The 16,585-nt window shown below is 38.6% G+C and overlaps 1 protein-coding gene across 1 annotated transcript; it reads right to left on the bottom strand.

Moving 5' to 3' along the window:
- Positions 1 to 2,078: 2,078 nt before the first annotated feature.
- On the bottom strand, positions 2,079 to 2,416 carry LOC107136680 (40S ribosomal protein S27-like). The gene has a single exon (XM_015478961.2). It carries the CDS (start codon positions 2,384 to 2,386, stop codon positions 2,135 to 2,137), a length of 252 nt encoding a protein of 83 aa, XP_015334447.1. The 5' UTR covers positions 2,387 to 2,416; the 3' UTR covers positions 2,079 to 2,134.
- Positions 2,417 to 16,585: the final 14,169 nt, after the last annotated feature.

The raw sequence follows: 16,585 nt of genomic DNA, 5'->3' as shown, positions 1-16,585 counted from the left end.
TCCTCAGAGACCTAGTTCTTCCTGCCCCTGACACTCCAGCTACACAGGAAGTTTGATTTTTTCACATTTCAAGATTCTGTTTCCCACCCCCATTCCCTTTATCATGCTATTCCCTCAGTGGACAATACTCTGTCCCTCATCTTCATCCCCACTCTTGTCTTCCTCTTTATTAAGATAGGATCAGGTGTCATTTTTGGAACTTCCTTTTATTCTACCCCCACCCCATTTCTGTACTTCCATAGTAATCAATTCATAACATCATCATTATTATACAGAAGACCTTTTCACATCCATTCACTTTTCCAGTAGATCTCAAAAGTTTAGTGAGCAAAATTTTCACTTGAAGAATTTGTTAAAATACTTATTGATTTGCTCTGTGCAAACTTTGATTCAGTAATTATGAAGTAGGCCCAAGAGACTACATTTGTAAATAAAACCTTCCCTAATAATTCTTTTTTTATGATTTTTTTCAGCTTGTTTGAGGCATAATTGACACATTAAAAATTATATATATATATATATATATATATATATATATATATATNATATATATATATATATATATATATATATATATATATATATATATATATATTTAAGATGTACAATGTGGTGTTTAGATACAAGTATACCTTATATACACAAAGGAGTTTTATCCAGCCATAAAGGGCAATGAAATTATGCCAATCATAGGAAAATAGATGGAGAGACCATGATGTTAAGTGAAATAAGCCAAATTCAGAAGGTCAAGGGTCATATGTATTATCTCATATGTGAAAGTAAGAAAGGCAAAGGAGAAAGATGGGGTCGGGGTATCTTATGAAAAGCAAAGGGAAATTGATAAAGGAAGGGAACTAGGAGTAGGAGGTGGGAGGGAGGGGGAAATGCTAGGAGTGATACTAAATTAAAAAAAAAAAAAAAAAGATAAAAGCCTACCAAGCACAAAGATTCACACAGTCAAGTTAATTAATATGCCTCACATAGTTACTTGTGTGTGTGTGTGTTTGTGTGTGTGGTGAGAAAATTTAAAATCTATTCTGAGCAAATTTCTAGAATATAATACATCATTATTAACTATAGTTACAATGTTGGACATTAGGTCTACAGACTTATTCATCTTTTAAATGAAAGTTTGTACCTTTTGTCAACATTTCCCCATTTCCCTACTTCTCTCCCCTGGCAACAACTATTCTACTTTCTGTTTCTCTAAATTAAACTTTTTAAGATTCCACATATAAGTGATATCATGCAACATTTTCCTTCTATTCCGAGGCTAGCGTTCAACCACATTGGAGAGACTGGCTTCGTCTGTATGCTGAGCCCCCTGATACTCCAAACTAGAAGCCATCTTTAATTCACCTTTATATCCTCATTCCTAGCCAGGATCTACACAGAGAAAATCCAAGTTCAGTAAAAGTCATTGAAGGGATAAGTCCTGAAACATCTTAGTAAGAGAGCAGTAAAAGAAATTAGAAGGCAGGAGTGATGGAAAATCCTTGAAGTCAAATTTCCAGTTGCTTCACAATTTACCAAGAAATTCACAATTTGCTTTCTTCACTGTACTGAGCTTCCCTCTGCCCACCATTCCTGAGGTTATACCAATTAGCTACCTAGGGGCTTCTCTATCACCTTTATACTGCATACCACACTCTTCTAGTGTTGCAGTCAGGAAAAAAAGGTGTGTTTCATGTTAAATATTTCCCTGTACTTTCTCATTGTCCATTCTTTTGTTGTTACTGCTGTTGTTAGTTGTTTTAGCTTTGAGGTATAATATACAAAAAAAGTATACACAGTGCACTTCTTGGTTAGTTTGGACATATGCATATAGCCAGGATACCATCACCACAATCATAGTACTAAATATATCCATCTCAAAAAAATCTCATTTCCTTCCTTCTTTCCTTCCTTTCTTCCTGAATAATTAACATGAGGGCTATAGGTGTAGCTCAATGGTAATCTGTTTGCCTAGAATATGCAAGAACCTGGGTTCAATGCCCAGTACGACCATCACAAAAAAAAAAAAAAAAACCTTAACATGAGATCCATCCTCAACATATTTTCCTCAATATATTTTTTTAATATCCAAAATGTGTTTATTGGGATGTTTTCCCACTCATCTTGATTCAGGCTGCTCCTAGTGCTGCTTCCTCCTGAAGGAACATCCTTCTGTAAGCCTTGCTTTTCCTCCCGTAGGCTGGCAGAGGACAGTGGAGCAGCCAACACACAAAACTACTGTTTGTGCATGGCTAAAAACTGTGGTGATTTTATAGCATTCGGGGCATTTCACATCCATGAAATAGGAGTTGGGGCTCTGCACCAGGCGCTTCTTGTGTTTTCGCTTCTCCTCTTCCGGAGAGGAATGAAGGAGATCTTTCGCGAGAGGCATGTTCTCGTGGGGAGGTCGTCACCGCTGGAAAGACTCAACATATTGTAAAGTGCACAATACAGTATTGCTGTTACTATGTTGTATAGCAGATCTCTAGAACTAAATCCTTATCCATTCTTAATAATTAGTAGTGCCCAGCCTGAAATATCCTACTACTTTTACACAAATATAAAGGAAGGTCTGTATTCATACAACTAGTACAATTGGGAAAGGAATACAGATCCTGGTTTTTAAAGCAAAGTCTCAATTATGCTTTCTTTGGTATAGATGTTAGCTGGATTACAAAATAAAGGAGTATGTGTACACACATGTGGGTGTGTGGTTAAATATGAGCTAGCCAAGAATTTTCTAGTTTCCTATTAGAGCAAAATGGGTTTGATTCTTTGTCCTGATCTCTCCCATCCTGGTTCAGTGGGAACTGAGAATATTCTTCCACCCAACCCACAGGTCAAAGAGTTCTGTGTTATTGGAAAGCTATTATTTTTCCAGGCTCTGTGATGTTAATGATTTAATTATCAATATAATGATGTAGCAAGTTTGTTTGATTTTGGGAGGTCTTAGTACCATATGTCAACAAATACTAAGAAAAAACATTCCTTCAGATCTCCAACAGACACACACACACACACACACACCAAACTTGACCTACTTCCCTCCCTACAACAAATCTCTTTCCAAACATTCCATCAGAAAAGATTACCACTTTAAAAACTTTTTAAAAATAAACTTTCTATTTTGGAATAAGCTTAGATTTTCCAAAGAGTATAGAGAGTTCTCATTATACCTTTCATCATTTTTTCCCAGTGTCTTAATCTTACATAATCTTCGCCCATTTGTCTAAATCAGGGGATGACAAACTGCAGCAGACTGCAGATCAATCCAGTTGTCTGTTTTTGTAAGGCCTGCAAGCAAAGTATAGTAGTCCCACATTATCCACAGTTTCAGTTACTTGTGGTCAATCACTGTCCAAAAATATTAAATGGAAAATTCCAGATATAATTTGTAAATTTCATATGCAGCTGTTTTGAGTAGCACAATGAAATCTCAGGCTGTCTCATCCCCATCTCAACCAGGATGTGGATCATTCCTTTTTTCCAGAGTATCTATGATGTATATGCTACCCTCCCATTCTTGAGTTTTTAGTTAACATATCAGACTCCCTGTATGGAAGTGCTTGTGTTCAAGTAACCTTTATTTTACTCAATAATGGCCTCAAATGCATAGGTAGTAATGTTGGAAATTTTACTACCGTACATTGTTATTATTCTTTTATTTTTTATTATTATTAATCTCTTATTGTGCCTGGTTTATAAATTAAACTTTATCATAAGTATGTATGTATAGAAAAAAATCATATTATACATAGGGTTCAGTTCTGTCCATTGTTTAAGTTTTCGATGGGTAAGACTAATATGTTCATATTTCAAATAGTGGGGAGGGGGAGGCTGTAATTCAAGACACATGAAATTATGTCAAATTCAAAATTCAGTTTCCATAAAGTTTTATTGCAATACAATTATGCCCATTCCTTTACATATTGTCTGGTTACTCAGACACGTCAGAGAACATCTGGCCTACAAAACCTAAAATCTTTACCATCAGGTTTGCTGAGTTCTGGTCTGAACTAAGAAACGAACATTATCACATTACTATTAACCAAACTCTGAGCTTCGAGTCAGTAGTTTTTCCACTAATGTCTCACGATGCAATCCAGGAACCACGAACCACGTTGCGTTTAACAATTGCTTTTGTATGGTGAGCAGGTGCATGATCATCCTACTTTGGAAAATATTCCTGCCTAACAAATGAATTTCAGCTGGCCACTTGAACAGGGCTTGTTTTTTTGTTGTTTGTTTGGAGTTGTTTACGTATTTTACACAATAGGCAGACAGTTGAAAACAACATCTGGGCTAGGAACGCTGTGAACTTGAAGATGGAGGAAGAGCTATATTTGTTCGAGCATTCCACGCGCTGGGCCAAGGCAAAAGGGACCAACTCAGCCCCTTGAGAAAAGGGGGCTCCCAATGACCCTCTTGGTTCATATGGTAGGAGGCCTTCCTCGGGCCCCACGCAGTCTCTGCCCCAGCGCCCCGGTCCTTTGTTTCCTCTTCCCCCACCCGAGCCTGTGAACGCCGCGGCTCCGGCTTTCACTCTACGGCGGCTGCATTCAGCGGGCTCCGCGGGCGCGGGCGGGCGCGGGCGGGCGGCGTCCGGTTGCCGGGCAACGGTCTGAAAGGCAGCTCACGTTGCCGCCAGGGCCGAGACACATCCGCACCAGCCAGTCTGCGCCGAGAGCCTGTGGCCTGATTTCTCCCCCTCCATTGTTGTAGCTCATACAAAAGGCTACACCGCTAGTGTGGTCACCTCGGCTGCGATGAATCACTCGCCAGGGCATTTTTCGGGCCGGAGCCTTTGTGGGCCGAGATGCGCCCCCTCCAGGGCACAGCTCTGGGCCTGTCACTGGCAGGCTCGGCGCCTCGCCACCCTTAGCGAGGTGTCTCCCTCCCTGCCTCCGCCCTACCCACCACCTACCGCTTTTGTTCCTTTCAGCAGGCAGCCAGGCCCTCGCTTGCCATTTGGCCGCTCTGAGATCACTCCGGCGGCGGCGGCCCTGGGCAGTCTTCCCTCCCCACCCGCGCCTTCGCGCTCAAAGTAAGCGTCGCCTATAAAATCCCAGGCCTCTTGGGTCATCTTATCTCTTTTTCAGCCATCTTCCCCCCGCCCCGCCCCCATCCCTCTCAAAGTTTCTAAGGCCGCGGTTGCCATGGGACTCAAAAAACAACTTGAGGGCTGAAGGGAAGATTTCTATGGTGGCTGACAACCCTCCTCCCAAAACTAGAGAATGAAGACCGAGGGATGTCCTTGGGATTCTCCAACGTTCCCCCTGTCCACCAGTCTTTCGAATTACATTTAACCCACCACCCTTTACTCCACGAACCAGTTTTCAACATCGTGTTTGGATTCTGGGAAGTTCAGTGGTGAATTGGGAAAAGAAATTTTGTCATGCCTAGGAGCAAGTGTAGGTAGAAGCTGGAAGGGTCTCCCTCCAAAGGAAAACTATCCCAAGAATTTTCAAGAGTGTAAAATAGACAAAGAGCACCGTTAAATTAGCTGTTTGTTATCACATCTTATTTGCTGAGGAAGAAGTGCATGAAGGTAACAGATAACTGGCTTTTTTTATATGTGAAATGCCTGCTGTTCAGGTTCCAAAGAGTGGGCACTATTCTCAGCGCCTTCAGCAGGCCAGGAGCAAAAGCACAGGCCCTTGCCCCACATCTCAGCACTGGTTCCTGCCAACGTGGGAATCCAAGTGTACCATGCATCTGACAACATCCTGTCATCTCTCATAATTCCCATTACTGTCCCCATAAGATGCTGTTAAACCCCAGGCACAAAGTAGAAAGTAAGACCATAAGAGGGATTCAAACTGCAGTTGTAACTTAATTTTTATATAGAATTCGTATTATAGGGGTGGCAGGGAGATACCCAAAAAGTCTGTATGCTTTTCATCTGTTTTACCTCTTTCAGCTGATCTATAGCAAATTGCAGTTACCATAAATCAGTAAATCAGATGAAGTGCAAATATTTGTCTACAGATGTGGCACAAACCCTGAACCCTCAGAGCAGATGCCTACCATTGGGAAACAACTAAACACTGCTCTCTTGATGACTACTGGGATCATATCCCCATGCTAGGGAATTGGAAGTGGGTTGAAAGGAATCCTCAGAAATAAATTATGGTTTCTTCTCAAGATTATTGTTATTCCACTAAAAAAATTTCTAAATATAAATTTCACACATGGAATGATCCCAAGTATAACTATTCATAGCTAGAGTTTATCATTAATAATAATACCTAAATTTTCACAACAACTTTATGAAATTTTTTAAATTATTACTATCTCCATTTTACCTATACAAAAACAAAGAATCATTGGATACTTCTTGCTCCAGCTTTTGTACATGTAGGAGAGACAAAAGGAGAAGGAGAAGGCATTTATTAACTGCCTATAGTGTTTCAGGTGTAATTCCAGGCAAGGTAGATCATGCATACAAATGACCATACTTTAGAACTATCAGCCATGTGTAGGACAAACAGAAGGAAGAAAAGCTGTGCTCAGGAGCACCGATTAGAAGTTTGAACACATCTAGATTAAAGATAAAAGGAAGGAAACTAGGATTATGGTAGTGACTAATTTTAGTTACCTAGGAAGCTCAGGGGAGCAAAAACAAGGTAATTATGTTTTGCAGAAAAAGGAAAAAGAATGTCAGGGTTATGGAGGATTCCTGAGAGATGGGGCCCCAAGTTTCAACCACAGACCTAAGGTAGCAGTTAGGTAATAAGGCCTTCAAGACGCAGATGAAGAAAGAAAAGTGATGTAAGAGGCACTTGGGAAAGAATCTTGGCCACTGATATAGTGGGGGATGTGAAATAGAAGAGTCAAAAGTGGTGGAGTCTTCAAATATGCCGAAGTTTATTATACTAAAAAGCTCTCAAGTAGGTTAAAGGAGTTAACTCAGCATCCCAAAATGCCTAACCCACTCCTGAGTAGTTTCTGACAGAAAATCTGAACCAATAAATAAATATTAAATTACTTTACATTATGTAAAACAGTGCTAGGCTCACAAAAGAAGTTAATTGAGTATTCATTGAACGACTGACTGCTTAAATAAATTGAGGAAGAAAGATGTGCAAACCCTAAGCTTTCCTTCAAATCAATATGTTTTCAGTTTCTGCCCTGGTGACTATCTGAATAAAGTGTCCAAGACATGGAGATGCATTGGGAAGGAGCAGGAGACTGGGGCTCATGTCCTATTCTGCGTATAACTCGAAGGAAGTTGTTTATACAGGGTGCAGTGACATATACCTATAATCCCAGTGATTCAGGAGGCTGAGGCAGGAGGATCACAAGTTCAAAGCCAACCTCAGCAACTTAGCAAGGCCCTAAGCAAGTTAATGAGACCCTGTCTTAAAAATAAGAAAATGAAAAGGGCAGGGGATGTGGCTCAGTAGTAAAGTGCCCTTGGGTTCAATTCCTGGTACTGGCACAAAAAAAAAAGGTTCCCTGTACTTGGACCTTCTTGTCCATTAAGTGTAAAGGGTAGACTGAATCTTAATCATCTAAACTACAAAAATCAACATCTTACAAAAATATCTCCATCCAAAATACTTGAAGAAAAATCAATGAAGCATTTTTCACTGAGCAGAACTTGGCAATTTTCTCCCACAGTAATAGAAATGCATCATACTAAATGGTGAAGGAGATATGATATTTCTAGGCTCTTTTCCTATAAGAATACTGGCAATGTGCACAAGTTTGGTGGGACTTTCCCATCAATTTTGATTCCCGTGATTTCACACTCATGGAAATTTCTTCAGAGAAGCAGTTTCTTTGGCAACCCCATGCTCATGATCATCTTAGTATCAATAGAAGTTATGCAGACATGTCAGCAGGAGAATAGACCTCTTCTGGGCAAAGGGAAAAAGGAGCTGTCTGCTTTTATTTCCAAAAGCTAAATACAGAAGACACAAAAGATTTTTACCACACTTGTCACATATGGTAGAATAAGTTGAAGGTAAAACTCAAATCTATTCCATAAAACAAAAGGCTTTGTGTGTGTTTCAAAGGCATTTTATATTGCATGATATGAAATTAGCTCCAGCTCTTTGAGCATTACATATATATTCTAAAATGAAAGTATATAGAATTCTTCCTTATACTTTCCCTCCCAGGAAAATAGAATATCATTAAAATAAAATTTAAAAAAGACTGAAGGGAAACATTGTTTGTGGTGAGCTTATAAATAATAAAGTGTCTTAAATACCAAACAGTTCCAGCAAACTGTATCAGTGGTAGTGGTCAAACTCACTCTGCTTCTCCTTAGTATTGGTTGTATTTCTAAAATCTAAATTTAGCTTTGATCCAGTATTATCTTTACATTGTGAGGTGTGGGTCAGCAGCAACATCACCTGGATGTTGATTGTAAAAATATACAATCTCCAGGCCTATCCAGAATGTGCATTCTAATGAAATCATCAAGTAACTTGAACATTACTATTGGAGAAGGCATGCTCTACTCTACGGCATACATCTAACAGAGATGATGTTTTGAAGCAGCAGTTTTCCTTTCTGGGGAAAGTAATTGTAGAAATTATTTGCTATAGTGGTCAAAAGGGGGGGCTAACCTTTCCCTAATGACAAAGAACAATAAAATATAACATGCTCTTATTAGTATGAGAAAATGCCATCAGAGGCCTATAATCAGGGATGTTTATATTGGGGGCAGATTTGGAACTCCTCCATCCACATTCTCCTGGGCCAGTCTTCATGTGACCAAGCATTCACTTTTGCAAGATGGCTGAGGTTAAGAGTGCAATCTGGCCACAGAAAGAAGAAAAGCTCGCTGACCCATGCTGACCTCTGACACTGACCTCATTAGCTAACCAAATGAAGTAACCACCCAAGAATATCAGAGCGCATTATATTTTGATTACACCAAAGCATAAGAAGATGCAACAAAAGATCAGTTACATAAATGGTTCTATCTTGATCATCCTTACTTATTAAACATAATATGAAGAACGCACACACAAATTATCTTCCATCTTCCAGTATTTTTTCCCATTATACCAACATATATTGAAGACAACAAAAGGTTCTTTTCTTTTATAACTCACTAGTCTTTCTCTTCAAAGTGCTTAAGACAAAGTAGAATTATAAATTTATTTGGGGTTTACTATTTTATGATAACCTCTACCACTAAGTTCCCTAAAGGCAAAGATCTCCCTCTGATTTGCTGTCTATACCTAGCATTTAGCCAGATGCCTGGCACCTAGTAAGAGTTCAAGAGACAGTTGTTGAGTAATGGACTACATGAATAAATGATTGAATATTGACTCATAGCTCTAAAACCAAACCTATCTAAATTATCTTGTAATATTCAATAAAATTGTCTCTTCTGTTATGCTAGGGATTAGATAGACAAATTCTCCCTGCCTTTTAGAATCTCACATTTTAGTAGAAAAGACAAGATTTAAAATAATACTAATTGGTAACCTCGTAGTCACTACTCCAGGCTCATTAAACATGTTAACTCATTGAGGCCAAAAGCAGAGGCAGATATTCTGAGCATCTCCATTCTGCAGATGTGAAAACTGAGATACAGAGAGGTGAAGTTAACTTGCCCAAAGCCATATGTTTAGCGTCAGGTGAACCTATATGTGAACCGAGGTCATCTGCTTTCAGAAACCATATTTTTGATAAGGCAGTTTGGTAACTTTTTTTCTAATAAGCCTTCAGGGACCTGATGCCTTGAAGAAGGATGAGAGAAGTATACACAGGATCTAGGGGAGCAGGAAAGGAACAACTGGTAACAAACCCAGTCTGTGCTTTTCAAATGACAAAAGCAAGAGCTTGCTACTGGTGAATTCCCTGGGAAGATCTTTGTGGGGGATACAGAGAACAACACAGTGTTCCCCAAAGGGTTGCAGTCAGCCGCCTGGAGTCAATCTCACCTCCTCTCAGCTTGTTTTTTGTCAGCCTTGGTAACAACAGAGATCCCAGTCCAATAAAAACATATATTAACCTTTACTGTGAGCTTGGTGCAGGAACCAGGCTCCAGCTTCAACAGTTTAATGGATTCAGAGGAAGTTGGAACAGGATATCAATGACATCCAGTTTCAGAATTTAGGACACAACAGGATAATCACTTGCCCAGGCACAATACATATGATTGTTTTCCATCTTGGTCATCCATCTATCTTTATTCTCCCTTTTTAGCCCCTCCAGGGAGGGAGGGACCTATGTCCTCCTGTCTTGATGTACATTAAGGTCTTTCAAGTGGAATTGCTTCCTTTAATTCCTGACAGGTTGAGTGTGGTCACTAGTTCCGCTTCAAGCTTGAGTGTGTGTTTCCAGCTGAGATACCATCACAACTCACATTTCCCTTTCAGGGCTCCACAGATTACTCTAGCATGTAGTTATATTTTTTTAAAAAATTACTCTCAGTTCCTCGAAGTAGTTTAACAGAACTTAGATGTTGGGGGAAATTATGCACTCTGGCACAATTTTTAATTAACTTAATCAGACCAATTAGTTTGAAAGGAGAAGATGCCATGTAATTCGTGTATTCTTGGAGGCAGCAGTCTTTAGTTGGCTCTTTGGTCACTGAATCAATAAAGCTGGAATCTTTTTCTAAGGAATAAGTTATAAGTAAAAGAAAAACCTTCCACTAAAAAAGTTATTTATGTGGGCTTTACACTTTGCCTTTTTCAACTTTCTGCCTCTTCTTTTGGATAGCTGTACATTCCAATGTTTTCTTATTCCTTTTATACTTAGAAGGTATCTGTGTTTTTTTATTCAAAAGAAAATCACTTTTTTTTTACTGGACACATTTATTTATATTCATTATCATTTAATAAGACAAATTGAGAATTTTCTGCCCACAGATCTTTAATAAAGAAAATTCTAAAACCAGGGGGAAAAAATCACCCAAAGAATATTTAAAATACCAAACAGAAGATTGGTGTAGATGAGTTTAAAGATTAACACATTAATATGCACTTATTTACTTGTTCACAATTTTTAAAAATTAAGATAATCTAAAGACAAATCATCCAGAGTAGTAAAATGGCATAGTAACAACTTTTGGATACATAATTAACTATACAATTAAAAACAATTATAATTATTATGCATCTAAGAAAATCACTTCTTATGAGAATTCTATTTATACCTTTGGTTACTCTTCCCTCTTTTTTTCACTGACCCCGCTCAAATTCTTTGCTTTCCCTTCTCGCTATTTGCATGGTTGATCCTGTTTTTCTCCCTCTCATAGACCTGCATGGTGCAAAATGAATAGTACAAGGGTATTTTTCTATGTGCCATTACATGTATTTGCATTCTTTTCTCTCTGTGGATATGTTATCATAGAACTTGTACACGCCTCAGAAAATAACACTAATGAATTACAACTCAATATTAATAATCTCCCAATCCACATTATTTTCTTGTTTGTTTGTTTTGTTTTGTTTGTACCAGGGAAGAAAACCAGTAGCACTTAACCACCAAGACACACACCCTGCACTTTTTATATTTTATTTAGAGACAGGATCTTGCTAAGTTGCTTAGGGCCTCACTAAGTTTCTGAGGCTGGCTTTGAACTTGTGATTCTCCTGCCATTTGCACCTGGCTCCCCATTGTTTTCAACATATACTAATTTGTAACCATATCAAGTAGAAGTAATGGTAAAATGTGACAGCTAGGACACAGCGCTCTCTCCTTCTTGTTCAGCAGCCTTCCCTGCTGTGGCCTGGGTGAAGGCATTCACCTAAGTTAAAGCACGATGAGCAGGAATCAGCTAGGAGTGCTGTGTTTCTCTCATTTGCTCTGCGTGGCCTGTCAACAGAACCTGAGAGCTTTAAACTCGACATGAATTACTAACCACTTATCTGCGATTTCCCAGCCATGTCTACTTTCTGTGTAACTGAAATATTTTTCTGTTCCTGATTTCAGACAAGCATTACTTTCAATGTGCCACTGCCTAAGGCACACAAAAAAAATGAATATGCAAACTTAATGAAATTTGGTAGATATACAAATGCAGTCATGAAATGTTTCATTATTAACCTCATGCAGTATAGCATGATTCAAATACTTTTAATACTTGGGTAACCGCTTCCTACATTTAACATTTAACTAATCTTTGCTAATGAGAATTATCCTAATGTAACTGAAATTTCCATTACCCTCCTAATTAACAGTGCTGTTATGGTGATTCAACTCTTTAGCCCACCAAAGACATAAACAAGAATATCTGGCAATTTTACTTTCATTGTGAAATATCAATTTCATTTACAGCCAAAGAAAGTATGGATGAAATAAGTGCAATTGAGTGACTGGACTGAAATGGTGTGTAGCACTGCCTAATATATCAAGTTTTCTGGTAATAGTGTTTCTAAATCCATTACCTTATTAATATAAAGTGTAACTGATGATTTGCTTTGCATGCTGTGACAATAGAAATCAAATTAGGAGCTCATTTCTTCCAGAGGATTTCTGCACTGTCACCGTTCAAAACAAAGTCTCTTTCAACAAAATGCCCACATCCGAGGAGAAATGTTGAAATATGAAGTGATTTGTAATTCTTAATAATAACTTTTGTTAAGTCCCCTTCTACCCACTAGCATCTTTCAAATCCTTAATGATCCTTATAATTAAATTACAACTCAGAATGAGAACTTTCTGGAAACATATAATGCTAGAAATATAGATTTTTGTTTAAAATCAAAGCAGTGTAATTTAAAGACAAATAGCTAGACATGATTGAAATTGAGAGTGCCTGGGCCTGAAACAGAAGTTCTTCTGATAAAGAAGCAAGTTGATGTGTGAGAGGGCAGAGAACCACACCCCATGGGACAAGGTCAAGATTAATTCACTTTCTAACTAAGACAGATGAGAATCATTGCACAGGAGCCCATGGAGATGAGGTCATGCATCAAGCCCTGATGCCTATGGATCTCAAATGCTACAAATGGCTACTGAACACTCATCAATTCCATTTCATAGGAGCAGTCTTAATGAACAAGGAGCAGGGCTCATGTCATCATATGTTCAGACTTGAGGCAGTTTCTGCCCAAGGAATAAGTAGTATTGCATTCCTGCTAGAGATGGAGACACAAGGGAAAAGGGAAAAAGTATCCTGGCATTCATATCATAGGAAAACAAGCTGCTGTTTTGTCACCTGAAATGATAACTGTACCGCTGATGGTTTTGAATGAGGTCCTGCTGTCCTCAGAGACAAAAGAATGTCTGAGTGCAAAGTTTGGCAATTTCCTCAATCTAGACTCACCACTTCATAATTGGAAAAAAAAAAAAAAAGGTTAAGGTATGAAGTGAGTGTGAGCACTTATATGCATTCACATGTGTGCAGTCAGCATACATGCTTAATATATTGTGAGATTTCTTATTGCTAGAATAGCAAATTAGCCATACTCTTCTAGGTGCTCAGAGGAGAGAGGAAAGAGCTCATCCTCCTGCTAGCCCAGCCCTCACATAGTCAGGGAGAACTGTTAGAGGGGCATGTTAGAGGGTGATGGACCTGGTCAGGCCCATCCTTGCATAGCATTTTAGTAGAGCACATCTGTTAGAATTTCTAGACTAATCCTCAAAGTCTGCTTCCCAGAAACTTAATTTAGCACATCTACCAGAAAGAAATCAGAATCTCTTGATATTACATGTTATCTACAGATCAAAGTAGTTGGTCAGGTAACAACTCTAGATCCATCTAGCAGTTTCCAAAATAGCTTGCTCTGATCCATTATCTGCAATGTTGAGAATACCATTTTTGAATTGTAAATAAGTAGTTAAAATTCAGATTAGACAGAAACTCCTTTAGGTTTCTCTTCCTGCCCATTAAAGATTTTAACTGCATTTTTCTTACATCTTTTTAATCACACTTATTGAAATTATAACAGTTCATAGCACTATGGTGCTTTCAAATTATCAGGGACGAGGTTTTCCTGAATACCTTTGATGTATGTGAAGAATCCATATGGAAGAATAAGTACCAGTTCACAAATACCAACTCAGTTTTGTTTGGTTTATGCTACCTTTGATTACCTGCATTTAAGTCATAGGAGATCATCTCTGATTCAAAGCCCAGACTAAATTATGTGGGGTTTTTTTATTATTATTTTTATAATGACAGTGCTATTTTCAAACAGTCTTACAGAATGACTTATATATTAAACTTCCTAAGAATTCCTGAAAGCCAGGACACTGATATTTCAGACCAGTCTATTACCCAATTGTTTGGCATCCAAACCTTTTAGTGCCTTTTCCGCATCTCCAGGCTAGTCATCCCTCTCTTCAACAGGGATATGTTAAATAGAGTGGGGATGGGGGGGCTGGAAACAACAGGTGGGAAGGACATAAGGAAATCCATACAGATATGCCTAAAAGAGCCTGGAAAGAAAATAATAATAATAATAAGCAGAATGTCCATGAAAATCTTGCCCTGTGTTTGGAATACCAACTGAACAGTGTCCTAAAGAGAAGGGCTTTTTAAATATCATTTTTTGTATATATATAAAACTACCATGTGATACTTGTAGTAGGGAAAGGCCAAATAGAAAGACAAATTTCCATATATTCTACATACTCCAATGAAAGATTCCCACTGTAACTTGTTTGCCCTGTATTTTAAACACAGGAATTTAGGACAATATAACTCCTTCCTTTCAAAACAAGCAGTTTTCCCTTCTGGCCAACATAACATAATACAATTGTAACCCTGGCGTGCCTGATGGGCCCCATTGAGCCCACAGCCTCCCTTCCTCAGCACTCTGGGAGCTTCCTCCACACGCAGTGTGTGCTCTGAGAGTTTGCTTTGACTCTGCCTGTTTATAGCACTGAGGAGGAAGAAACAAAGCAATTGTGAAGCTTGTTAAGTGGCCGTTCATATGATATTAGAGGTGACCTTGCCACTTCCAGTTCTATTTATTCCACTTCCTTCCAAACCGGGGCAAATCCTTCCTTTCAGAGCAAGAGCACCGCTCTGTGGATACAGTCTGTGGGAACAGAGAAAAGTTCAAGCCCTCAGAGGTTATTCATTACCCAAGTCTGGAAACACAGTTTTTCCCATTCACTCACATGTCGGGTGTATAAATCACTGCTGCTTGGAAGAAGGAGAGGAACTTCTATGAAAAGCAGTTTTATTTCAGTGAGGTTTAATTTTATCACCACCCTAGGGAATCTTTAAAAAAAATGTAAAAATTCCCACATCCCCAAAACTCCATGTACATGAAGGGATTTATACCTAAAGCCACAATAGAATCCATACTATGTAGATTCTCCAAATTAATATAAGAATTTCTCTTGTGAACTTGGCCATAGCGTACCTACAAATATTCATCACCCAAATGTCTAACCCTGTCAGAAAGAGACCAAAGATCACAGTTTCATATCAATGGGCTTTCATGGTGTTTTCTGTTGTAGTTTGCTGCATTCTTCAGAAAGTAAAGGCATTTCCTGAAGGACTACGGAAGCCAGCAGGCGTATAGCTAAGTATAATAGTGGATGTTGGTATGGGTTGTATCTGCTGGAGACAGAAAATGGCTTATCAAGACTTAACCTTGATTATATTGAATAATGGCTCAGCAGTTCAGCTTGGTAATTTCCTCACTGTCAGTGTCAAGGCATTTGCACCATCACATACAGAAGTACTGTTTGAATCTGGCAAAGTGTAAATCCACATGCACCATTAAAACTCTTTCAAGGGCTTAGGTTGTAGTTCAGTGGTAGAGTTCTTGCCTAGCATGTGTAGGACACTGAGTTCAATTCTCAGAACTGCATATAAATAAATAAATTAAATAAAGGTCCATCAATAACTAAAAATGATTTTTTTAAAAACTCTTTCAAATTCTTCTTTTCTCCACCGAAAACATTTTCTTTTTATCTTTCCCCTCAGACTAACTGAATAATCCTTACTTCTTCATCTTGTGGACAAATAAGCTGCCTTTTAGACCTGCTGATTATAACAGATGTTGTTGAGACAGTGAAAGGATTAAAATGCAATCGGAAGTGCCAACTCCTTTACAGAGGTCTTCATCAAGTCCCTTCTGAGAAGTTTTGGTGTTCCATAGTACAGTGGGGTGATTATAGCCATGATAATTATTATATGGTTTATGAAGAACTCCAAGAAAGGAACTCAAAAGTCTCTTAAGATAAAAAAAAATGCTAATCACCCTTATTGGTTCATGCTATATACATATGTTGGAATATCACACTGTACCTTATAAATATGTACAATTATTACATTATTTTAAAATTCCAACCTACCCTATTCCACTAAAACTGGGATTGGGGGAGTTGAAGTTGGGGCAGACTGTGGTTTGGCTTACCTTTCAATCCTGGTCTCCCCTTTCAGACCCCTCCCTCTCAGTCCTGGTTTTCCCTGGGTTCATCTCCATGAATGGCTCAGATGGGAAGTTTCAACTGAGTCCTCATGCCACACAAAAATTCAAGAGCAGCTTTAATACTTGTCAAGTTCATTCCATGTCTGCAGAGAACATCTGCATTTGGCTCCAAATTTCTGCATTCACTCGGTTATTCATTTAGTCAGTAACCACATAACCAGCATGCTTTATAACTATGAGGAGATATTAATCTGAACAAGATTGTTCCCTACCCTTATGTT

This window comes from Marmota marmota, unplaced genomic scaffold (assembly GCF_001458135.2).
Source record: "Marmota marmota marmota unplaced genomic scaffold, marMar, whole genome shotgun sequence".
NCBI lineage: Eukaryota > Metazoa > Chordata > Mammalia > Rodentia > Sciuridae > Marmota > Marmota marmota.
The sequence above is the reverse complement of the archived record's forward strand: the minus strand, read 5'-3'. Positions and strand labels throughout refer to the sequence as shown.